This window comes from Oncorhynchus keta, chromosome 8 (assembly GCF_023373465.1).
Source record: "Oncorhynchus keta strain PuntledgeMale-10-30-2019 chromosome 8, Oket_V2, whole genome shotgun sequence".
Taxonomy (NCBI): Eukaryota; Metazoa; Chordata; class Actinopteri; order Salmoniformes; family Salmonidae; genus Oncorhynchus; species Oncorhynchus keta.
This window is the reverse complement of record NC_068428.1, coordinates 9,011,828-9,038,859: the sequence shown is the minus strand read 5'-3', so window position 1 is coordinate 9,038,859 and position 27,032 is coordinate 9,011,828. Positions and strand designations below refer to the sequence as shown.

Below are 27,032 nucleotides of genomic sequence, written 5' to 3'. Positions count from 1 at the left end.
TGTAATAAATAAAAACATACATATATATAAATGTATGGTTCTGTTGCATTTATATTTTTGTTCACTATACTAACTACTGTGTCAATTTACCCCAACCCTAAACCTAAACCTAAACCTAATCCCCTGAACCTAACCCTAATCCCAGCAAAGTGTTGCTTGATAGTTTGTAGACCAACTATAAGAGACAATCCAAATAAAGTGGGGCTGTGTAGTTTGACACAGGTTAAAGTTTGCTTGAGGATTATGCAGTCCACCACGTGAGCTCTTGTTTACAACTGCAATGTTTCTCAACTTCCATAAATAATTTTTCTTACAACCCAACGATCACTTAAGACACTTGTGCCCTTCGTTGCTAGCATTAATGATTAAGGCATGTGTGTGCCTCATAATGGTGCAACACTGACTAGACAAGCAACAACAAGCAGCAACATGTATACATACTGCCATCTTGTGGTTGTAAATGGATAACAATACATCAAATTGTTAGGCAACAGTGTAAACAAGTTCAGTTTCAGGCTTTTGCAAAACCACACCAGGCCACATGAAGCCTATTTATATCACCAGTGCTTGAATTGGGCCGGTACGCACAGAGGACTTTCACTTTAAGCTGTGTACAGTTAAGGAAATGGTTCTAAAATATGAAGGCTTATATTTTTATTTAGGCAAGTCAGTTAAGAACACATTCTTATTTACAACCAGCCAAACCTTCACCTAACCCAGACGACGCTGGGCCGATTGTACTCTGCTCTATGGGACTCCCGATCATGGCCGGTTGTGATACAGCCCAGGCTCGAACCAGGGTCTGTAGTGACGGCTCTATTACTGCGATGCAGTGCCTTAGACCGCTGCGCCACTCGGGAGTCCCTATTGTGTAGAATTAAAATGAGTGTCGGCATTGCCATTCCCAGTCAGTACCTTTTCATGGTAAGGGCCAAGTACAATCCAGCCACAAAATGTGTACCCCAGGTAGATCATGCCAGCACAGCAACAGAAGCGGATCACCTTGGGGAAGGCAGTCTTCATAGTCAGGATGAGCACCTGGAACACACACGTATGTGCACAGGCATGTACACACACACACACACTGTAAAACCTGGGTTGAATCAGTGTTTAAGATAGTGTTCCTTTAGTTGATGAATAATTCTTATTGCAACATCCTTGTTTTTAACCACTTTCATTATGTATAGATTTTCAAATTGTATTTTCGTATGTATTATTTATGTAAGTCTGAGTTTGCATGTGGCCAAACAGGACTAGTCTATTTCTACTGGATAATTATCTTTGAATACACTAAATAAATATGTCTTTGATCAAACTTACATTGTACTTTTGGAAGTAGCCCAGGTACCTGATCACTCCCACCCACACCATCAGCGTAGAAGTTCCCAGAAAGATGCTGCACACATCGTAGCTGGTAAGACTCTAGAAGGGAGAGAGGAGTTCATTTTCCTTATGCCAACTGGGGGTAAATGGTTAACATGCAAGTCATAAAAGTCTGACTCAAAAGTCACTCAGGTTAGAGTAAATAGTCCTTGGGAGTTTTACAATGTCTTGATTCAACCATCTTGTTACAAAGTCCAAGCCCAGTGATTCTGTGCCCAGGCAACGGGGAGTTTTTATTTATTTCTCAACCTCTCTTCTAGAGTTTTTTTATTTCTTAATTTCTGTATTATAAAATAGTAATTGATTAGCTATAAATGGAAACACCCACTTCTTCCACATGTTCAAAACTAATATGATAGATTATCATCCTATGATTTAGACATCAATCATTTATTGCCGTTATTAAACATGTAACATCTTGCAGTAAGCAGGATAATTCAAATACATTTCCAAAACCATATATTTTGTAAAACATAAGTGTTTGTAAAGTTAACATGTTCCTATTAAATTTAGGAAAGAAAGAAATGTCTGGTAAATGTATGTCAGCTTAAACTCTTTCAAGGAGTTTGAACATTTGAGTTGAGAATTACCTTTGCTTGTATTTCCATCTTCAATATGGATCCTACTATGGCCATAGCGTCACTGACGATCACCAAAACATACCAGCCATTTAAAAACTCCTTTTTGTCAGTCTCACACACCTTGTGATTATAATTCTCACGGAAGAACCTGGAAAATCTCTGGAATAAAGGGGATACATTCATGAGGCCAGGAATTGAAAGATCATTGTATACTGTAATTGTATACCACACACATGGTTATAAAAGCCATGATACACCCTATGACGGCTTCCGGTGTATTGATGGGGGAGATCTGAAAATAAATGTAGTCCTGCTTTGTGGTATTTCACGAAGGCTCAATGTGATACTTATCGCACTATACGTTTTTGGGCATGTATATGGCTGTCCTCGTTTGATAGAGCCATTAAACATATTTCAGTGATATTCCTATCAGCAGATTCATTGCTAAATATACAAGCTGACACATTTTATCTCCTGGGGAGCGGAGCCTCATGCTCTGGCCCTCTCCCTCCCCCAAGGCGGCCTTTTTTAAAAAGGGAAGCGGACACTAACACGATCCTTTGGGCAAAATTGAAAGAACTGACCAGACCATAATGGCTTCAAGGGATTCCAGTCATCATCATGAATTTGACAATGGAGCATTTTTTTTAACTACATGGTGACATTCAACCGTAGATGTTTCATCCAGAATATAGCGAAGAGGATTCGAAACAAAGAGTTGGATTTAGCTAAAAGATAGGCTAGAGATGATACCAGGACCAAGAGGGCAGATAACAATTATGGAGGCTAAGTAGACTCGAGGTTGTAACTGCTGCCAAAGGTGCTTCAAAGTACTGAGTACACTGCTGCTACTCACTGTTTATTATCTATGCATAGTTACTTTACCCCCATCTACATGTACAAATTACCTCAACTAACCTCTAATCTCTAATCATTGACTCTCTACCAGTACCCCCTGTATATAACCTTGTTATTTTGTGTTACTTTTTATTGAATTTTTTTACTTTAGTTTATTTAGTAAATATTTTTCTTAACTCTATTTCTTGAACTGCATTGTTGGTTAAGGGCTTGTAAGGAAGCATTTTACAGTAAAGTCTACACCTGTTGTCATGCCCTGGCCTTAGTTATCTTTGTTTTCTTTTCTTATTTTGGTTAGGCCAGGGTGTGACATGGGTGATTTATTGTGTTTCGTCTTGTCTGTGGGTTTTATTAGATTAATGGCGTTGTGTTCAGTTTAGTTGTCTAGGTAAGTCTATGGTTGCCTAGAGTGGTTCTTAATCAGAGGCAGGTGTTTATCGTTGTCTCTGATTGGGAACCATATTTAGGCAGCCATATTATTTGGGTATTTTGTGGGTGATTTTTTCCTGTGTCAGTGTTTGTGCCACACAGGACTGTTTTCGGTTTTCACGTTTCTTGTTTTGTAGTTGTGTTCATTTTTGAGTTTTCCTATTAAAACCATGGACACTTACCACTTTGCGTATTGGTCCGATCCCTGTTTCACCTCTTCAGAGGAAGAGGAGGAAGAAAACCGTGACACCTGTTTGATTCAGCACGTGACAAATCACATTTAATTTGATTTTGATTTCATTTCACTCAAACTGTCTTAATATTTATGTAAATTTGATATTTAAGTTTTTTTGATATACATTTGCAAAAATGGCAAAACCAGTTTGTGCTTTGTCATTATGGGATATTGTGTGTAGATTGATGAGGAGAAAATAACTATTTAATCCATTTTAGAATAAGGCTGTAACGTAATAAAATGTGGAAAAAGTTCACAGGTCTGAATACTTTCCAAATGCACTGTACATCAGTATTCAGAACCTTTACTCAGTACTTTATTGAAGCACCTTTGGAAGCGATTACAGCCTCAAGTCTTCTTGGGTATGAAGCTACAAGCTGTATCTTGGGAGTTTCTCCATTCTTCTCTGCAGATCCTCTCAGGCTCTGTCAGGTTGGATGGGGAGCATCACTGCACAGATCCTTTCAGGTCTGTCCAGAGATGTTCAATAGGGTTCAAGTCTGGGCTCTGGCTGGGCCACTCAAGGACATTCAGAGGCTTGTCCTGAAGCCACTTCTGCATTGTCTTGGCTGTGGGCTTAGGGTCATTGTCCTGTTGGAGGTGAACCTTCAACCCAGTCTGAGATCCTGAGTAGGTTTTCATCAAGGGTCTCTGTCCTTTGCGCCGGTCATCTTTCCCTCGATCCTGACTAGTCTCCCAGTCCCTGCCGCTAAAAAACATATGCTGCCACCATCATGCTTTACCGTAGAGATCGTGCCAGGTTTCCTTCAAACGTGATGCTTGGCATTCAGGCTAAAAAGAGTTCAATCTTGGTTTCATCTGACCACAGAATCTTGGTTCTCATGGTCTGAGAGTCCTTTTGGCAAACTCCAAGCCGGCTGTCATGTGCCTTTTACCGAGGAGTGGCTTCATCTGGCCAATCTACCATAAAGGCCTGATTGGTGGAGTGCTGTAGAGGTGGTTGTCCTTTTGGAAGGTTCTTTCATCTTGCGTCATGCCTACAATTTTTTGATTCTGAAATGCATCCACATTCATAATCATAACCAATGTCAACCCTCAATTATGTCACTTAGCTAGCTATTAAAACTTTGCACACGCTTGGCATTCTCTCAACCAGCTTCATGAGGTAGTCACATGGAATGCATTTCAATTAACAAGTGTGCCTTGTTAAAAGTTCATTTGTGGAATTTCTTTCCTTCTTAATGCGTTTGAGCCAATCAGTTTTGTTGTGACAAGGGTGGTGTACAGAATATAGCCCTATATGGTAAAAGACCATGTCCATATTGTGGCAATAACAGCTCAAATAAGCAAAGATAAATTACAGTCCATCATTACTTAAGACATGAAGGTAAGTCAAAACAGAACATTTCAAGGACTTTGAAAGTTTATTCAAGTGCAGTCGCAAAAACCACCAAGCACTGTGATGAAACTGGCTCTCATGAGGACTGCCACAGGAAAGGAAGCCCCAGAGTTACCTCTGCTGCAGAGGATAAGTTCATTAGAGTTAACTGCACCTCAGATTGCAATCCAAATACATGTTTCACAGAGTTCAAGTAACAGACACTTCTCAACATCAACTGTTCAGAAGAGTCAGGCCTTCATGGCCGAGTTGCTGCAAAGAAACCTCTACTAAAGGACACCAATACGAAGAAGAGACTTGCTTGCGCCAAGAAACATGAGCAATGGACATTAGACCAGTGAAATCTGTCCTTTGGTCTGATGAGTCCAAATTTGAGATTAAGGCACACTTAACCAGCATGGCAACTATAGCATTCTGCAGAGATTAGCCACCCCATCTGGTTTGCTCTTAGTGGGACAATCATTTGGTTTTCAACAGGACAATGACCCAACACCCCTTCAGGCTGTGTAAGGGCTATTTAAACAAGGAGAGTGATGGTGTGCTGCATCACATGACCTGACCTCCACAATCACCTGACCTCAACCCAATTGAGATGGTTTGGGATGAGTTGGACTGCAGAGTGAAGGAAAAGCAGCCAAGTGCACAGCATATGTGGGAACACCTTCAAGATGGTCGGAGAAGCATTCCATGTGTAGAATAAAGAAAAAATAAAAATAAATAAGTTGTTGTCCAAACTTTTGACTGGTACTATAGGCAATGATACAATTTTCAGGATCTTAGTATTTTGTATAGACGTGCAAATGTGCAAATGCCATTGAACCAGAGATATGATTTATCATATAATGTTTTTGACCCCATCCTGTTCATAATTATTGTTTCTTTAAAAGAATATTGATTGTTTTTCATTTCATTTGATTAAAAACCAAGAGTGTGCAGATGAACACTATGCTGGAAACCACTTGGTTTGTTAGTTTTGATTAAAACGAAAACGCTATTAATTAAATATGAATACCAAACGTGTTTTTGAGTGGATTCCGTGAGTGCTAGCTGGCGGTACTACAGACACCTGTCGTCGTCGTGGGAAAGACTCCTTGTTATCTTTTCATAAAATAACTGGTTGCAGTAAAGAGCCAACCTGGATACTAAGGAGATCCTGAGGGAAATTGACGAGTACCAATAGCTTTACGCTATGGAGGGACAACATACTCCATCATGGAAAGATCTGACTACCTCACAAAATAACTTTAACCCCCCTAAAAAAGAAAAACAGATTCATCTACCTACACGGACGATTTACTTACCGTAGAAGTACAGGACGGTGCTCTGGCTGGAATTCATGCAACACTTGAAAAGTTGTGTGAGAAGGTAGCAGGGCTGAGGGGGAGTTTGGTGTTTAACCAGAGTGAAATTCTCATGCTCCAAGGAGAGAACAATGTACTTACAGCCAAGGTAAAAATCCACGATTCCAACATGGATTGTCTACTCAGGGAAAACAGGGTGATGAAGGAGTCGCTACTAGACAAAGTCGTAGCATGCGTGAAAATAATATTTTTTCTGGTCTGGGATTCCTGAGGACGCATCCAATAATCCAGAGGGCGCGATCAGAGAATTCATGCAATCCGCCTTAACTTCCTAGAGAGACTGTAAACAACGTGGCTTTCCACCGAGCACACAAACTTGGAGCAGCAAGCCCAAGGGTCCCCGACCAATTCACAAAAAGTGAACACTACCAACAAAAAGAGCTGATCAAAAGCAGGGGAAGGTAGCATAATGGGACCAAATTCGGTCTCAATGACCAATTTCCAAGGGAGATAAACGAACGTTGTAAGAGACTGTATCTGGTACAAAGGGAGAAGGGTAAGCGTGCCTTTCTCATTGTGGACAAACTCTTTGTCACGAGTGGCGCTCGGTGGTCGTCGTCACCGGCCTATTAGCTGCCACTGATTGTCTTTCCTCTCCCTCCTTGTATGTTGATTGGTAGCACCTGTTTATATATGATTAGTTTGTCTTTATTAGACAGCCGGCCCGCCTGGTTGTTGTGCGGGATTATTTCAGTGTAACCTTCGGCTCTGTTGTAGAGGTACGTGTTAGTGCCTGGTCGTGACTTTTCCGTTGTACATTCTCATTCCCTGTGTTTGGGGCCGTTACTATTGTGAGCACCCTGTGGTGCGTTGGTGCTATTAAAGACGCACAGCTTTGCACTCACTGTCTCCTGCATTTGACTCCACACACCTACGACACCTGAAGCATTACACTCTTTATAGATGGACAGCTATTCCGAGACAACTCCATAACACCATAGCTGTACTAAATTCTACAGGGACTTCAGGTTACGAAATAAATAAAGTATGGGAGCTGTAAAAATATCTAAACACTATGAAGTGGATATGAACAATCACGTACTCAATTACATGCTTGCTTACATATACATACACACCTGATCTCGCTCTCTTCTCTTTCTCTCCTCTCCCACATCTCTCAATTGTCGAGAACTGTTTTATAATTTAATATGTTTCTCATTTGTCTATCTTTTTGATGTCTTTGTCTACATGTTTATATATGTTTACAACAAGCAAGGGGAAGATATCAGAATAGGGCCATTAGGGAATAATAATATTGTACGGAATACATTTGTAATGTCGTGAAGCCGTCTCTGTAGTAATGCAAGGTCTCTTTCATGATCATGTGAAACGTCAATTGCTATGGAAATGCTGGGATGTGTTTTTCAATGATGTTAAAGTCAAGAGAAAAGATAGAACAAATATTAAAACAAATATTATGTCTGAACTCAAATGTGCTGGTTGATAAAAAACCTGTATTTATGGGAAAGATGTTTGAAAGGGTATTTTGTTCTTAAATTATATTGCAAATTGGAATAGTAGATTTAATAGTTATATTTATGTCCCTCATGGAGTTATCAGAATTGTATGGGAAGGTTTTCTCAATCCTAGAGTACAACGAATTGATTACAGCATTACCCCAAAAATGGAGGCGGCAGGTGGCAGCGGGAAGAGGGAGGGAACTCGTCTGTCTGCCCAATATAAAGGATCAAAACTGGCGGAATAATAAAAATGGCATAAATAGGAAAGTATACCAGTTTCATTTGAGGACTGTGCCATACAGGTTGCAAAATAGTTTAAGAGATTTTTGATGTACCAATTCCATGGTACAGGGTGTATGAGTTGATATATAAAACTACGCAAGATTCAAGTGCTTTTCAGCTAAAATTATTATAGAATTCTTGCCAACAACAAAATGTTGAAAATTTGGGGCATAAAATCATCAAAGCTCTGCAGATTTTCTTGTGAGGATACAGAATCAATAGATTATTTATTTTGGTATTGCCCTCAGGTAGCCTGTTTCTGGTCTCAGGTTCTGGAATGGCTGAAAATGACCCTAAAATTGACCCTAGAAATAGCACTGTTAGGAGATCTGGAGAGACCGGGTCAGTCAATTACTAATACTCTTAGTAAAAGTATTTATCTTCAACTCGCAATCTGTGGATTCTATTCGATTAGATAGATTGGAATTGCACGTTAAACATCACAGTATAGATGAAAGATATATGTTGCATAGAAATCCATAGAGGGTGACCAGCAGAGATGGGTGGGATGGGCCGAGGGAAGCTGAGGGTTGGGATGTGTAATTGGAGATAAGTGGGAGTGGAAATCCTGTGTGGGAGATAGAATGATGGTCAAAGATGAGGCTGATGCCGTGCAGGTCTTTGTACACATGCATATACACACACACTCATTCAAATACACGCATACACGGACACACACACACACGTAATAGTGCCAGACATGCACTCCAACATATACAGTTGGCATTGCTGTTATGAGTTTAGTTGTCCTTGATGTCCTTTGTTTTTTTTGGCGCTGTTGTTTGCTGTTTCTTGTCTTTTTCTTTTTTCTCTTTAGTTAATTTTCTTGGTTGTTGGTGCATTGAGGGGTTCTCAGGGGTGGGGAATGTTTTGGTGGGGGGGACTGTGGGAGTGGTCTGGGATGGTTGAGGAACAGCTATAGGGAGACCGTGGGGGGGATCTTAGAGGGTTCGGGTTCACGTTTTTTGGCCTGGTGGGAGATATGTCAACGTGCCCTTGAGCAGGGCATTGACCCTGGGTGCTTCTGTGTGTCGCTCTGAATGGGAGTCTGTTGGATGACTGGTGTGATGTAGTTGTTGAGCGGCTTCATTGCAAGTATATTGTAAGTTAGGGATATTCAATAAAAAAATGTAAAAAATAAGATATAATTGCATAGCCTCCGTTCCCTTCAATGAAGGTTGTTTATGGGGCATGTAACTGTATTTAGACATAGCCCATTTAAAACAAGTCTTGTTTCATTTTGAGCAGAATTATTCAATCTTAAAGCCTTATTATATTTTGTTATTTTGTTTCTGTAGGCTATTTAACAAACTAGGCCATAATGGAATATTGTAATTGGAGTTGATTACAACACAATACATAAAAGACTGTAAGTACTCAACTTGAAGCAACCACACATTTAGCCATGGAGCACATTCTTATTGAGGGGTGAGGGGTCAAGCTCCAGAACACCTACAACTTGGCTTTTGAGCCAAAAGGGATCCCTCTAAATGGAGATAAATATTGTCCAGAAATGACATCGCACCCATGAGCAAAGCGTATATTGTTTTAGCTAAATCACGAGTTGGGTTTTATGAGACAAGAAATTCACATCATACATGTGTATTAACCATACAGCCAACATTGACCTTTCAAGCCGAAATGTGATGTATATAATTAGCACCTAAACTTCCATAATGAATCATTAACTGACCTGCAGTAATTTGACTGCCAGAACGATGGAGCGTGTGCATAGCACGGCCGAGGTCAGGCAAACCACTATGACAAAGCCATCAAACACCAGAAGGTAGTGTGTGTTCTTCTGAGCTGAAACAGATAAAGACACATGGGTTACATAATTGGGTTACAAAACTCTTCTCATGATTCCAAGGCTTTGAGGCTTTTGACAGTGTCACAGTGTCAACATTGGAAGTCTTCAGTATCGGTTGTATAGAGAAGAAACATTATGGTTGGATTTGGACTTATACGAGACCTAGTTCAAATAGAGTACAACAGTCTAATTTGACTCAAAAGTACATTTTACAGTCATTTAGCTAACACTCTAGAGCAGCTTACCAACTGTCCTCTACTAGCAAAAGCTAGTAAGGCAGGCTAAACAAGAAAAGTACATTCCATGAAGAAAATATGGTGTGCATGCTAGCTTGTGATGGATTGATTGATTGAGTAGTGTTAAAATGTGGAAGTTGGTTTGGTGTTATAGTTTAGTTTTACAAAAAGTTTGAAGTTAGGATAGCCTGAACTTGTGAAAGTTGGTTTGGTGTCTCAATCTTGAACAGTTCAAGAGTTACTGTCAGTGGGTAAGTGTATGCTATTAGCCTCTAAAAGTCTAAGCTGTTGGGTGGGGGGTTAACAAGGTAAAATATGGAATTGTTTTAAGATAGTCATACGATGGATCATTTAACTATTTGATTTAGAATTTTAGGACACCTTTAGGTTTACATTTTATTAATTTATGCAATCATAGTTGATAAAAGGTAAGAGTTTAAAGTTAGGATAGCTTGAACATGAGAAATTTGGTTTGGTTTCTCTAGCTTGAACGGTTCAAGAGTTACTGTGGTTTGGTAATTTTATGCCAATGTGTATAATTACAGTTGATTCGTTTTTTGAGAATTTGAAGTTAGGATAGGCTGATGTCTCTAGCTTGAACGTGTCAAGAGTTACTGTTGGTGGGTTATACATTTATTATAATTTATGCAAATGTGTACAGTTGAACTTGTTCAAAGTAGGAATTTGAGGTTTGGACAGTCTGAACATGTAAAGGTTGGTTTGGTGGCAAAAACTTGAACGGATCAGGATTTACTGTTGGTGAGTTATTTATGCAAATGTATTTAATTTTTTTTATTTAAAGTAGGTAAAATGTGAAGTTAGGATACTCTGAACATGAGGAAGTTGGTTTAGTATCTCTAGCTTGAATGGTTTAAGAGATACTGTTGGTGAGTTATATTATGTTAATGTATGCGAATTTGTATAGTATAGTTTTTACGAATTTGAAGTTAGGATAGTCTGAACATGTGGAAGTATGTTTGGTGCCTACAGCTGGAACGGTTCAATAATGACTATTTGTAGTTTTTTATTCAAATGTATGCCATTTCATGTAGTTATAGAAGATGAAAGTCTAAGAATTGGATGTTAGGATAGCCTAAACATGAGGAAATTGGTTTAGGTTCTCTAGCTTGAAAGGATCAATACCTACTGTTGGTGAGAAATTGTATGCTAATTTATGCAATGAACATGTGAAAGATGGTTTGGTGTCTCTAGCTTGAACGGAAGACAAGTTACACTTGCATAAAATAACTGAATTAAAGTATTACAATTTGTATAGTTGTTGAAATCTTTTGAAGATTTAGAATTTATGATAGCCTGAACATGTAAAATTGGTTTGGTGTATCTAGCTTGAACAGATCAATAGTTACTGCTGGCGAGTCATTTTATGTTAATTTAGTTACATTTGTATTGTTGTTACAGTTACGATTATCGAGATGGTTATCGAGATGACATAGCAGTTCAGACGTCTTTTGTCCTCGTCTTGTCGTGTCCTGTATATATATATATTTACAACTTTTTTTCACATACATTTTTTTTTTCCATCAACCCATCTTCAAAACACTCTCCTGCAACCCGCCTCACCAATTTATATTTAATAATAATAATATAAGCCATTTAGCAGACGCTTTTATCCAAAGCGACTTACAGTCATGTGTGCATACATTCTACGTATGGGTGGTCCCGGGAATCGAACCCACTACCCTGGCGTTACAAGCGCCATGCTCTACCAACTGAGCTACAGAAGGACCGTTTATAAATAAGTATTATTTACCTCAAATCTGCAATCCTCCAAGAAGCTAGCCAGAAGCTAGCCTGAAACTCCAAGAAGCTAGCCAGAAACTAACCAGAAGCTAGCCAGGAGCTAGCGAGAAGCTAATCAGAAGCTAGTTCAGAAGCTAGTTAGCTTCTTTACTGGCAAATCGTTAGTATTCAGCTAACCACGGTTTGTGGTCATCAGCTATCCTTTAGCTCGAAAATCTATCGCCAGTTTTTGTACGGCGCAGCTCGGAACGGAACATACCGGACCAATTTTTCTCTCCATGTCCTTGGATTTCAACTGCTCTCTGGACATTCATTCCCGGATCTCACAGCTAGCTAGCTGTTATCCGTGTGTCTATCTGCTCTCGTCAATTCCAGAGCAAACATCAATTACTCCGGAGCTAGCCAGCTCAGTCAATCACTCCTGAGCTCCGTCAATCACTCCTGGGCTGCAGTCACCTATCCGGACCCGTTTTACCGCCTACGCGGAGCCCCACCGGGCCTTCACAACTGGACTGCCGACATTATCTACCCGAAGGAGATCCGGCTGGCTCCTCCGTCGCGACGTTACCTGAATGCCCATCTGCAGCCTGCTAACCGTTAGCTGTCTTACCGGCTGCTCTCAGAATAGACAATCGGACAATTTATTTATTTTTATTATTATTATGTTTCTTCTTGGGCCTCTATAACTATATCTATTGTTTTTATTTTATTTTTATTGTTGTGGGATTTGGACTAATCCCCTCTACCACACGGAACCCCACTAATCTACTGACGGAACGCAAGAGGTGGCTAACAACAGACCTCCATCCTATGCTAACTTGCTACCGATGTCCTGGCTAGCTGTCTAAATCGCCGTGACCCCCAAACCAACCACTCCACTCACTGGACTCTTTTGATCACTCGACTAAGGATGCCTCTCCTTAATGTCAATATGTCTTGTTCATTGCTGTTCTGGTTAGTGTTTATTGGCTTATTTCACTGTAGCGCCTCTAGTCCTGCTCACTATACCTTATCCAATTTATTAGTTCCACCACCCACACATGCAATGACATCTCCTGGTTTCAATGATATTTCTAGAGACAATATCTCTCTTTTCATCACTCAATACCTAGGTTTACCTCCACTGTATTCACATCCTACCATACCTTTGTCTGTACATTATACCTTGATGCTATTTTATCGCCCCCAGAAACTTCCTTTTACTCTCTGTTCCAGACGTTCTAGACGACCAATTCTTATTGCTTTTAGCCGTACCCTTATTCTTCTCCTCCTATGTTCCTCTGGCGATGTAGAGGTGAATCCAGGCCCTGCGGTGCCTAGCTCCACTCCTATTCCCCAGGCGCTCTCTTTTGATGACTTCTGTAACCGTAATAGCCTTGGTTTCATGCATGTTAACATTAGAAGCCTCCTCCCTAAGTTTGTTCTATTCACTGCTTTAGCACACTCTGCCAACCTGGATGTTCTAGCTGTGTCTGAATCCTGGCTTAGGAAGACCACCAAAATTCTGAAATTTTAATTCCAAATTACAACATTTTCAGACAAGATAGAACTGCCAAAGGGGGCGGTGTTGCAATCTACTGCAAAGATAGCCTGCAGAGTTCTGTCCTACTATCCAGGTCTGTACCCAAACAATTTGAACTTCTACTTTTAAAAATCCACCTCTCTAAAAACAAGTCTCTCACCGTTGCCGCCTGCTATAGACCACCCTCTGCCCCCAGCTGTGCTCTGGACACCATATGTGAACTGATTGCCCCCATCTATCTTCAGAGCTCGTGCTGCTAGGCGACCTAAACTGGAACATGCTTAACACCCCAGCCATCCTACAATCTAAACTTGATGCCCTCAATCTCACTCAAATTATCAATGAACCTACCAGGTACCCCCCCAAAGCCTTAAACACGGGCACCCTCATAGATATCATCCTAACCAACTTCCCCTCTAAATACACCTCTGCTGTCTTCAACCAAGATCTCAGCGATCACTGCCTCATTGCCTGCATCCGTAATGGGTCAGCAGTCAAACGACCTCCACTCATCACTGTAAAACGCTCCCTGAAACACTTCAGCGAGCAGGCCTTTCTAATCGACCTGGCCGGGGTATCCTGGAAGGATATTGATCTCATCCCGTCAGTAGAGGATGCCTGGATATTTTTAAAAAATGCCTTCCTAACCATCTTAAATAAACATGCCCCATTCAAGAAATTTAGAACCAGGAACAGATATAGCCCTTGGTTCTCCCCAGACCTGACTGCCCTTAACCAACACAAAAACATCCTATGGCGTTCTGCATTAGCATCGAACAGCCCCCGTGATATGCAGCTGTTCAGGGAAGCTAGAAACCGTTTTACACAGGCAGTTAGAAAAGTCAAGGCTAGCTTTTTCAAGCAGAAATTTGCCTCCTGCAACACTAACTCAAAAAAGTTCTGGGACACTGTAAAGTCCATGGAGAATAAGAACACCTCCTCCCAGCTACCCACTGCACTGACGATAGGAAACACTGTCACCACTGATAAATCCACCATAATTGAGAATTTCAATAAGCATTTTTCTACGGCTGGCCATGCTTTCCACCTGGCTACTCCTACCCCGGTCAACAGCACTGCACCCCCAACAGCAACACGCCCAAGCCTTCCCCATTTCTCCTTCTCCCAAATCCATTCAGCTGATGTTCTGAAAGAGCTGAAAAATCTGGACCCCTACAAATCAGCCGGGCTAGACAATCTGGACCCTTTCTTTCTAAAATTATCTGCCGAAATTGTTCCCACCCCGTCTGAGATTCCCAAAGATTGGAAAGCAGCTGCGGTCATCCCCCTATTCAAAGGGGGGGACACTCTTGACCCAAACTGCTACAGGCCTATATCTATCCTACCATGCCTTTCTAAGGTCTTCGAAAGCTAAGTCAACAAACAGATTACCGACCATTTCGAATCTCACCATACCTTCTCTGCTATGCAATCTGGTTTCAGAGCTGGTCATGGGTGCACCTCAGCCACACTCAAGGTCCTAAACGATATCTTAACCGCCATCGATAAGAAACATTACTGTGCAGCCGTATTCATTGATCTGGCCAAGGCTTTCGACTCTGTCAACCACCACATCCTCATCGGCAGACTCGACAGCCTTGGTTTCTCAAATGATTGCCTCGCCTGGTTCACCAACTACTTCTCTGATAGAGTTCAGTGTGTCAAATCGGAGGGTCTGCTGTCCAGACCTCTGGCAGTCTCTATGGGGGTGCCACAGGGTTCAATTCTTGGACCGACTCTCTTCTCTGTATACATCAATGAGGTCGCTCTTGCTGCTGGTGAGTCCCTGATCCACCTCTACGCAGACGACACCATTCTGTATACTTCCGGCCCTTCTTTGGACACTGTGTTAACAACCCTCCAGGCAAGCTTCAATGCCATACAACTCTCCTTCCGTGGCCTCCAATTGCTCTTAAATACAAGTAAAACTAAATGCATGCTCGTCAACCGATCGCTACTTGCACCTACCCGCCTGTCCAACATCACTACTCTGGACGGCTCTGACTTAGAATACGTGGACAACTACAAATACTTAGGTGTTTGGTTAGACTGTAAACTCTCCTTCCAGACCCATATCAAACATCTCCAATCCAAAGTTAAATCTAGAATTGGCTTCCTATTTCGCAACAAAGCATCCTTCACTCATGCTGCCAAACATACCCTTGTAAAACTGACCATCCTACCAATCCTCGACTTTTGCGATGTCATTTACAAAATAGCCTCCAATACCCTACTCAACAAATTGGATGCAGTCTATCACAGTGCAATCCGTTTTGTCACCAAAGCCCCATATACTACCCACCATTGCGACCTGTACGCTCTTGTTGGCTGGCCCTCGCTTCATACTCTTCGCTAAACCCACTGGCTCCATGTCATCTACAAGACCCTGCTAGGTAAAGTCCCCCCTTATCTCAGCTCGCTGGTCACCATAGCATCTCCCACCTGTAGCACACGCTCCAGCAGGTATATCTCTCTAGTCACCCCCAAAACCAATTCTTTCTTTGGCCGCCTCTCCTTCCAGTTCTCTGCTGCCAATGACTGGAACGAACTACAAAAATCTCTGAAACTGGAAACACTTATCTCCCTCACTAGCTTTAAGCACCAACTGTCAGAGCATCTTATAGATTACTGCACCTGTACATAGCCCACCTATAATTTAGCCCAAACAACTACCTCTTTCCCAACTGTATTTAATTTATTTATTTATTTTGCTCCTTTGCACCCCATTATTTTTATTTCTACTTTGCACATTCTTCCATTGCAAAACTACCATTCCAGTGTTTTACTTGCTATATTGTATTTACTTTGCCACCATGGCCTTTTTTGCCTTTACCTCCCTTCTCACCTAATTTGCTCACATTGTATATAGACTTGTTTATACTGTATTATTGACTGTATGTTTGTTTTACTCCATGTGTAACTCTGTGTCGTTGTATCTGTCGAACTGCTTTGCTTTATCTTGGCCAGGTCGCAATTGTAAATGAGAACTTGTTCTCAACTTGCCTACCTGGTTAAATAAAAACGATTTTGAAGTTAGGATAGCCTGAACATGTGATCTAGCTTGAATGGTTCAACAATTACTGTTGGTTAAAAATGGTATGCTTATTTACGCAAATTGCATAGTTATAGTTGATAAAATTATATAAGAATTTGAATTTAGGATAACCTGAATATGTGACGGTTGGGTTTTTGGCTCTACAGTAGCTTAAACAGTTCGAGTTCCTATTGATGAGTTATTTATGCAAATGCGTGTACATTTGTGTTTTTTTTGTTGCTGTAAACATTTAAGTATTTGAAGTTAGGATAGCCTGAACATGTGGCATTTTGTTTGGTGCCTATACTGTAGCTTGAACTTTTCAATAATTATTGTTTGTAGTTTCTTTATGCAAATTCATGCAATTTCATATAGTTATAGTTGATAAAAGTTTAAGAATTCGATGTCAGGATAGCATGAACATGAGGAAGTTGGTTTGGTGTATCGAGCTAAACGGTTCTCTAGCTTGAATGGTTTAAGATTTGGTTTAAGATTTACGGTTGGTGACGTATTTTAAGAAAATGTGTATAATTCTAGTTGATAAAAGTTAAATAACTTGAAATTAGGATAGCCTGAAAATGAGAAAGTTGGTTTGGTGTATCGAGCTAAACGGTTCAATAGTTACTGTTAGCGAGTTATGTTATGGCAACATATGTATACTCACCAAAAATATAAACGCAACATTCAGAAATTTCTAAGATTTTACTGAGTTACAGTTCATATAAGGAAATCAGTGGATTTAAATTAACTCATTATGCCCTAATCTATGATTTATCATTTGACTGGGCAGGAGTGCAGCCATGGGTGGGCCAGTGTAGTTATAACAGCCTCCACTCTTCTGGGAAGGCTTTCCACTAACTGAAGGAATCTTGCCGAGAGGACTTTCTTCCATTCAGCCACAAGAGCATTAGTGAGGTCGGGCACTGGTGATTAGGCCTGGCTCGGAAGTTGGTGTTCCAATTCATCCCAAAGGCGTTCAATGGGGTTAAGGTCAGGGCTCTGTGCAGGCCAGTCAAGTTCTTACACACCGATCTCAGCAAACCATTTCTGTATGGACCTCGCTTTGTGCACGGGGGTATTGTCAAGCTGAAACAGGAAAGGGCCTTCCCAAAATTGTTTCCACAAAGTTGGAAGCGCAGAATAATCTAGAATGCCATTGTATGCTGTAGCGTGATGTCCCTTCACTGGAACTAAGGGGCCCTGCCAGAGCCATGAAAAACCACCCCCAGACCATTATTCCTCCTCCACCAAACTTTACCGTTGGCACTATGAATACGGGCAAGTATTCTCAGCTGTCCCGAGTCCACCTGGTCGTGCTGCTGCTCCCGAGGACAGATGTTTTTTCTGAACTATGTAATCAGGACTCTGCGGTCCAAATCTGAGAGCTTGTGTGGCCTACCACTTCGCGGCTGAGCTGTTGTTGCTCCTAGATGTTTCTACTTCACAATAACAGGCACTTACAGTTGACCGGGGCTGCTCTATAGCAGGGCAGAAAGTCACTCAGGTCTTCAATAAGGCCATTGTATTGCCAATGTTTGTATATGGAGATTGCATGGCTGGGTGCTCGATTTTATACACCTGCGAGCAACGAGTGTGGCTGAAATATAGAAATCTACTCATTTGAAGGGGTGTCCACTTACTTTTGTATATATGGTGTAAGTCTATGGAACTTTTATTTCCATTGAAATGTATTGTGACTTCATTTAAATATTGCTGTAGTACAAAAGTATACAATATCAAAAATAATTTGGGTCGGTCTGCACATTTGGAAGTTGGTTTCATGTTAATAGCTTAAGTAATTTAAATGCTGGAACGAGCAGAATAAATCAAATAATTATAATAATATGAGTAAGAAATCTTAACGGCACCTCAAGTATTTGAACATACTGTGTTTATTTAATTACCCAGGACAATTAATCCTGATGAACAAATTGGTTTCTTAATAACTCAAACTTAACTATACTTACCAGTCCCTGAAATCGTCCAGTTTTTGCACGCACTGCTCAGTGCATCAATGTCAAGGAAGATTTTTATCTTTCCGCTGTGACACTGGTTATCAAATGTGATCTAGAGAAAGAGACAACTGAAAACGGATTAAAAATGGTCTAACAGTACCAACAGCGCTCCATGGGCATGATGATGGGGTTACATGTTTAAACACAACAAAGGAACCTTACCGTAACAAAAAATACATAACAGTCCGGTAACTCATGTGAGCGCACTGTTTGCAGGTTGATTCCTTTAAGTTGAAAAGTGATCTTGATATCGACAAGCCTGAAAGGAAAACATGCCAACGTTAATAAGAAATCAATCCCCAAATGATTCAAGTACTCCTCGTTGCGGCACAAGGAACGGGGCAAAGTTGGCGGGGTCAGCCCACCACACGTTTTCCTTGGTTGAGATGCATTTTCATTCCACCACGTTCGACACAACGGAGCCTGCATGGTGAGACATCAGCAGGTACATGTAAAACCTCATTCACATTACCCATAAGCCAGCGTTTCTCAAACTATGGATTGTGACCCGATATGGGGTTGCCGAATTTGAAAATGGGGTTGCTGGAGAGTTAATCATGTTGAAATACATTTATTAGGCCCTAATCTATGGATTTCACAAACATGAGTGCAGCTATAAGCCCACCCACTAGGAAGCTAGGCCCACCCACTGGGGAGCTAGGCCCAGCCTATCAGAATGAGTTTTTCCCCATGCTTTATTAAAGACAGAAATACTCTTCAGCACCCCCCCCCCCATCATTGTAATGTGTTTAACTTTAAAAATCTAAATTATTAAAATATAAAAGAAACCAGAGAGTGCCCTTAGATCATGGAAATATAATTCCCATGCTGATTGTCTAGGCCCACTACGCCATGAAACCACACACTATTGCAGACTTTGATATTACCGGCCACAATTGATATGGTGAAAACAATGTGTGGGGAGACAGAGGCATAGTCATCACATCATTATCTTTGTCATATAATACTGTTAAACAAAGAAGTTATGCCATTGCTAGTAATCAAGAGGAAACTGACTGAACTCAAACTCCCCAGTTTATGTTCTCCAAAGGGACGTTAGCTGTGAGGGCCGACACACCCCCACAACCACACAGTTCTGTCTCACGATTCCCGAGATTGAAACGGCACCGGGGATGTGCAAAAAAACAGATTCTACAAGGTATCGGATGGTGGGCTTTCGCACAGATGGGGCTCCATCTATCTCCGAGAGCAACTGGTGGCAAAAGATCTAAGCACAGAACTCAGGTGATATACTGCAGCAGGTAACTTCGATTGTAAACTACATCAAACCACATTAACTGTGCGCACGCCTGTTTGCAAAACTACGTGGAGATATGTGATCAGAGCATGATAATGTTCTATTTATGGATGTAACATTGACATTTTTATTTATTTCACTTTATTTAACTAGGTAGGCCAGTTTAAAACAAGTTCTCATTTACAACTGTGACCTGGCCAAGATAAAGCAAAGCAGTGCGACAAAAACACAGAGTTACACATGGCATCAACAAACGTACATTCAATAACAATAGAAACATCTGTATACAGTGTGTGCAAATTAAGTAGGAGGTAAGGCAATGAATAGGCTAATAGTGGCAAAGTAATTACAATTTAGCAATTTACATGCTAAAGTGATATATGTGCTGATGAGGATGTGCGAGTGGAAATACTGGTGTGCAAAAGAGCAGAAAAACTAAAACAAATATGGGGATTAGTTAGGTAGTTGGTTGGATGGGCTGTGTACAGCTGCAGCAATCGTTAAGCTGCTCTGACAGCTGATGCTAAAAGTTAGTGAGGGAGATATAAGTCCCTAGCTTCAGTGATTTTTGCAATTTGTTCCAGTCATTGACAGCAGAGAACTGGAAGGAAATGCGGCCAAAGGTGGTGTTGGCTTTGGGGGTGACCAGTGAAATATACCTGCTGGAGCGTGTGCTACGGGTGAGTGTTGCTATGGCGACCAGTAAGCTGAGATAAGGTGGAGCTTTACCTAGCAAAGACTTAGATGACCTGGAGCCAGTGGGTTTTGCAACGAATATTTAGTGAGGGCCAGCCAACGAGAGCATATAGGTCGCAGTGGTGGGCAGTATATGGGGCTTTGGTGACAAAACGGATGGCACTGTGATAGACTGCATCAAATTTGCTGAGTAGAGTGTTGGAGGCTATTTTGTAAATGGCATCGCCAAAGTCGAGTATCGGTAGGATAGTCAGTTTTACGAGGGTATGTTTGGCAGCATGAGTAAAGGAGGCTTTATTGCGAAATAGGAAGCCGATTCTAGATTTAACATTGGATTGGAGATGCTTAATATGAGTCTGGAAGGAGAGTTTACAGTCTAGCCAGACACCTAGGTATTTGTAGTTGTCCACATATTCTAAGTCAGATCCGTCCAGAGTAGTGATGCTAGTCGGGCGGGCGGGTGCGGGCAGCGATCAGTTGAAGAGCATGCATTTAATTTTACTAGCGTTTCACAGTGTCCCAAATTTGGGGTTGGACCTGGTAGGTTCCTTCATAATTGGGTTGTGCCGTGGCGGAGATCTTTGTGGGCTATACTCAGCCTTGTCTCAGGATGGTAAGTTGGTGGTTGAAGATATCCCTCTAGTGGTGTGGGGGCTGTGCTTTGGCAAAGTGGTGGGGTTCTATCCTTCCTGTTTGGCCCTGTCTGGGGGTTTCCTCGGATGGGGCCACATTGTCTCCTGACCCCTCCTGTCTCCGGCCTCCAGTATTTATGCTGCAGTACTTTATGTGTCGGGGGGCTAGGGTCAGTTTGTTATATCTGGAGTACTTCTCCTGTTCTATTCGGTGTCCTGTGTGAATTTAAGTGTGCTCTCTCTAATTCTCTCTTCCTCTCTTTCTTTCTCTCTCTCGGAGGACCTGAGCCCTAGGACCATGCCTCAGGACTACCTGACATGATGACTCCTTGCTGTCCCCAGTCCACCTGGCCGTGCTGCTGCTCCAGTTTCAACTATTCTGCCTTATTATTATTGGACCATGCTGGTCATTTATGAACATTTGAACATCTTGGCCATGTTCTGTTATAATCTCCACCCGGCACAGCCAGAAGAGGACTGGCCACCCCACATAGCCTGGTTCCTCTCTAGGTTTCTTCCTAGGTTTTGGCCTTTCTAGGGAGTTTTTCATAGCCACCGTGCTTCTAAAACTGCATTGCTTGCTGTTTGGGGTTTTAGGCTGGGTTTCTGTACAGCACTTTGAGATATCAGCTGATGTACGAAGGGCTATATAAATACATTTGATTTGTTGGCAATCAGAGGTCAGACGTTTCTTGTAGTTTGCACACATCTCAGGAGGGATTTTGTCCCACTCCTCTTTGCAGATCTTCTCCAAGTCATTAAGGTTTCAAGGCTGGTGTTTGGCAAACTGAACCTTCAGCTCCCTCCACAGATTGTCTATGGGATTAAGGTCTGGAGACTGGCTAAGCCACTCCAGAACCTTAATGTGCTTCTTCTTGAGCCACTCCTTTGTTGCCCTGGCCGTGTGTTTTGGGTCATTGTCATTTTGGAATACCCATCCACGGCCCATTTTCAATGCCCTGGCTGAGGGAAGGAGGTTCTCACCAAAGATTTGATGGTACATGGCCCCGTCCATTGTCCCTTTTATGTGTTAAAGTTGTCCTGTCCCCTTAGCAGAAAAACACCCCGCCTAATGTTTCCACCGCCATGTTTGACGGTGGGGATGGTGTTCTTGGGGTCATAAGCAGCATTCCTTCTCCTCCAAACACGGTGAGTTGAGTTGATGCCAAAGAGCTCCATTTTGATCTCATCTGACCACAACACTTTCACGCAGTTGTCCTCTGAATCATTCAGATGTTCATAGGCAAACTTCAGACGGGCATGTATATATGCTTTCTTGAGCAGGGGGACCTTGCGTGCGCTGCAGGATTTCAGTCCTTCACGGCGTAGTGTGTTATCAATTGTTTTCTTGATGACTATGGTCCCAGCTGCCTTGAGATCATTGACAAGATCCTCCTGTGTAGTTCTGGACTGATACCTCGCCGTTCTCATGATCATTGCAACTCCACGAGGTGAGATCTTGCATGGAGCCCCAGGCTGAGGGAGATTGACAGTTCTTTGTATTCCTTCCATTTGCGAATAATCGCACCAACTGTTGTCACCTTCTCAACAAGCTGCTTGGCGATGGTCTTGTAGCCCATTGCAGCCTTGTGTAGGTCTACAATCTTGTCCCTGACATCCTTGGAGAGATCTTTGGTCATTGGAGAGATCTTTGGTCTTGGCCATGGTGGAGAGTTTGGAATCTGATTGATTGCTTCTGTAGACAGATGTCTTTTATACAGGTGAGATTACGAGCAGTCCCTTTAAGAGTGTGCTTCTAATCTCAGCTCATTACCTATATAAAAGGCACCTGGAAGCCAGAAATCTTTCTGATTGAGAGGGTTCAAATCCTTATTTCCCTCATTAAAATGCAAATCAATTTATAACATTTTTGACATGCGCTCTTCTGGATTTTTTTGTGTGTTATTCTGCCTCTCACTGTTCAAATAAACCTACCATTAAAATTATAGACTGATCATTTCTTTGTCAGTGGGCAAACATACAAAATCAGCAGGGAATCAAATACTTTTTTCCCTCACTGTATATATACAAAGCCTTAACAATTTCGATGACTGATGCTATTCTAAGGAGGCATGTCTATTCATGGCCTTCCTATTTGCAACGTTATGAAATGTTTTTTGTACTGAACTTGCCTACGTGAACCCACTGAGCTATATGAGCCTCACTCTGCCCATTTCCTGTCTATCTGGAACACTGAGGTATGAACATTTAGGAAAGCCTCCGCAAATGAAAACAAATGGAGGGCGGGCCGACCCCAACCGGTTCCGTGTGCCGTGGCGAGGAGCTTTTCCAATGATCAGGGTTGTGTTCATTAGGCTTAAGAAACACTCACATGTCCAATAAGAAACATGTTTTTTTTTGTGTTGCATGGCCTAATGAACACAACCTAGTTGTCTGACCCAGTTGCCACCTGGCTCAGTAACTGTACCTGTAAAATTCCAGATTGAAAAAAGACACATTTTCTGCTTTCCACTGGCTCACGTTTGTTGGATCATGTGTCATACAAACTGCAAAAGATGAAAAGATTGGAAGAACTAATTAAACCAATTAGGCCAATTGAAGTTGTTCCTTCTCTGAAGGATGACATCATCCTATGGAGGATGACATCATCCTCTATGAGGAAATAGCAAGCATATTTAAACAGTCTGTTTGATGTTTGAGGTGCGGGTTTGAAGTGCTTTTTCTCCCATTTATACTTTGGCCACAAATACGAGTATAGGCTGAGTCAACAACATTATTTAAGTATGAGTTAACAGAATATTAACTTTCAAAAGTATATATATATATATATATATATATATATATATATATATATATATATATATATATATATATATATATATATATATAATATAATAATAATAAAAGTAAGATTTTCACTGGACAGTTACTTTAAAACTGCAACATTTTCTCTCAGCCTCATGGCAAAAGTTGTAGAGTAGCAGAAAGTTAGCTTTAAAAACAGCAACATATCTCATAGAATAGCATTTTAAACTGAAAATGTTTCTCTTCCCCATGTCAAAATGCAAGAAGTTACCCGTTTCATGTTTTCTCAAAATACCCCTCCATATACCCCTGAAAATAGGTATAATAAGTCATGTCAAACTATGTAGAATTGCAGGAAATACTCTTTAAAATGTCAATGAAATTGTCAGTGCACCCTCCCCGTCTCCTGTTCATCCTCCCAAATATCTACGCCACAATTTTGCCCTTGGAGTCCACTGACCTTTTTCTAACTGAGCATCAATGTCGTAGGCATCGTCCGAGGGTTCCACATTGCCTCTCTTGTAGTACTCCTTACAGATGACCAGAGGTAACAGTTTCCCATCCTCCTCAGCGTAACTGATAGGCCCCACAGAGAGGCGCCCCAACTGGCGGTACTGCAGGGAACAGAACACCATTCAAACACAAGTGCATTCTGCTCATTGCCAGCTAATGTGTGTAATGCTATGTGTATGAGTCATAACTACTCATGAAATGTTGCACCAGCACCTTAAACAAAAAAGGACAATCAGACTCATAAAACAGTAGAAGGTGGCCTGCAGCCTGCAGCACACGTCTACGGTATCGGCGAAGAGAAAATCTGAGCTGCTGCCCTTTGACACAACCTCTGTTTTTCCCCACTGTCACCCTATATCTCTAAAATAAAATATTTGTTTTAAGAGTGAAATGCTTATGTGTGCAGCATTAGGCTATAACCATGACTCTGCAATATTGATAACCCAGGGGAAAATTGCCTGATGAGTGGCAGAGACCAATTTACCCGGCAAAAATACAGGAATGATTATGAAACCGATGATAGGCAAGGGAGAAAGCGACAGTAAGAAAGAGATTTGGGTTAGAGTAAAAAAGAAGGACAGTCAGGAGACTTGTTTAGATACTAGATCTTGTACTCCTACTCTGATATGCTTTATTATGAATATGGGCCTTGGAGACTTGCCTGATCCAGCACATAGAACAGACTGTCATAGACGGCTTGTTGGGAGTAAAGAGCTACACTGTAATCGTCCTCATCAACTCCACTATAGTCCTTGAGGAACAGGTTCTTGAAGGTCATAGCATTCTCCTCCTTGTAGGAAACCACAAGCTGGTTGTTCAGTCCAAACAAGATAAGCTTGGTGGGAGAAGAAATACACAATTTAAAGGGATAGTGTGATGCAAAACACATCCGTTTTTTTGCTCTGTACTGAAAAGTGCTTCATCATGAAAACTTGATTGTTGACATGCACAATTTTTGGGAATCGTATCAACAATGAAATGATGAACAAAATACTAAAACTGCCTTATTTGGGCATTTGCCTTTCATATCACAACCATATCAAATTGTTATGTCACCAAATCAGTGTAAATTAACCTAATGATTTGTGAGAGTAAAAAAAAACATAATGGTTGATCGCATTCTTAAGCCTTGGTGCCAGTCTGTTATTTTATGCTCTACCACCAACTCCTTATGCCATGCCAAACCAATTCCATGAGGAGTTGACAAGACAGCGAGCAGAAACAGACTGACAGCCAGAATAGCCATTCTTAGCAATTACCTTCGATAATTCCTAAAAAGAGAGAAACAGTTCTCATGACACACTTCTCAGACTATACCTGTGATGTGATCATGACGATTTTCAGGATCTGCACCCCCAGTTTCCATGGTAACTGGCGTCTGGCCCTGTATTTCTCACAAGGGCTCATGAAGTAGTATTTTAGATCATTGCGAAGAATTTCCTCCTTGATTATACCTTGGCTCATTGTGGAACTAAAAGAAACAACCCAATACTCATTGTTATTAGGCTAAATAGGTATTAAATATTATTATAGCAACTAAAATGATTGGGAACAACTTGAGATAAAACCTATCAACTTGAATTCAAATGAATATGATTGAGCTATATGACATCTTTTGGCCAATAAAATGACTTACAGGAATACAAGATAAAACATATAATCTCTTTTGACAAGTTCCTTTAAGTGTTTCCCAATAGCCGTGTTTTCCCCTTTTCAAATGGGACGGACACAGGAGTTCAAATTGAAAGAGAAGTAACAGTTTGAATAGGCCATTTCAGTCAGTTTAGAAAAAAGGCTATTTTCCACCAGACTCCTTCCATAAATGCACAAATAAATGTACTACATGTAGCACTCCCTGTACTGACCAGTGACTGCATTCATGTGGGTAAAAGTCCAAGGTTAACTCACTGCACTGAAAATATTTGCACGAGTGTTGACTAGTATGAAGCTTTCGTTGTGACAACGTGAGGTGTTTTGTAAGTCATTTCAGCATATTGTTTTGTAGTTGTACAGTGTAATTTTACAGCTAAGACAGACATTCACTGCACTTAAGTTGAATGACATTTTCTACCAACATCATGTTAGGCTTATTGATTTTGAGAGTTCCTGAATGTCTCAACTCGTATGAAAAGTTCAAAAATAATATTTGACAACTTCTTGTAAAAACTACTCACCCAAGCGGCCCAACTGACTCACTCCCGTCATGATACTGGACTAACAATTCCATAATGATAAGATATGTTTGATTTGTTAATTATCATATCACAGAGCAGCATAATAGAAGTTACAATGTGTGTCACTCACATGAATCGTGGCTGGTGGACTACACACAGGCATCAGATATCCAATCCAAAGTTGAATTCAGCTTGTTGATACTGTAGTGTATTGTACTGTGATTTGCCAAGTACCTCAACTCCTCCACAGAGTTGAGCGCAGACTAGAGTTAATCACATACCAATGACTGACTCATTGGTGTTATAAGACTGGCAAATCAGCGAATGGTCATGGGCCAATTCAATCTCAACAAGGAAACAGTCGGTAGTTGTATTTGATTAACATTTTATAAAAAAGTATGGATTTCACCAAACAAACAAAGGCATGCAGAGGAAAACCTAGATACACGGTAAAGGGTTAAATAAAGTTACGTTTAAAAAAAACACTCGATTGGTGGCACATTTATCCACAAATGTTCGAAATACAGGACAAAGAGCGTTGATAAGCCAACCTTTAACAGCCAATCATGAAATAAATCATGATTTTGAATGTAACATGAAGAAAAATAAAATATTTTAATGTCAAATAATGATTTCCTTTCAGCAGTAGAAATAATTGAGATGATT

General features: G+C 41.0%; 1 protein-coding gene across 2 annotated transcripts in view; it reads right to left on the bottom strand.

Moving 5' to 3' along the window:
- Window positions 1-26,662, bottom strand: part of mcoln2 (mucolipin TRP cation channel 2) — a 54,177-nt gene extending 27,515 nt beyond the window's left edge. The window contains exons 1-11 of one of the 2 annotated variants that reach the window (XM_035774572.2): window positions 26,497-26,662; window positions 25,510-25,663; window positions 24,854-25,027; window positions 24,140-24,293; window positions 23,342-23,420; window positions 18,490-18,586; window positions 18,280-18,379; window positions 9,643-9,755; window positions 1,974-2,123; window positions 1,321-1,422; window positions 916-1,038 (exon numbers count right to left, since the gene is read on the bottom strand). In XM_035774572.2, coding sequence (XP_035630465.1) covers window positions 916-1,038; window positions 1,321-1,422; window positions 1,974-2,123; window positions 9,643-9,755; window positions 18,280-18,379; window positions 18,490-18,586; window positions 23,342-23,420; window positions 24,140-24,293; window positions 24,854-25,027; window positions 25,510-25,656 — 1,239 coding nt within the window. In that variant the 5' untranslated portion in view covers window positions 25,657-25,663; window positions 26,497-26,662. Of the gene's footprint in view, window positions 1-915; window positions 1,039-1,320; window positions 1,423-1,973; window positions 2,124-9,642; window positions 9,756-18,279; window positions 18,380-18,489; window positions 18,587-23,341; window positions 23,421-24,139; window positions 24,294-24,853; window positions 25,028-25,509; window positions 25,664-26,366 lie in introns of both variants that reach the window. The other variant, XM_035774571.2, reaches the window with a different exon arrangement.
- Window positions 26,663-27,032: the final 370 nt, after the last annotated feature.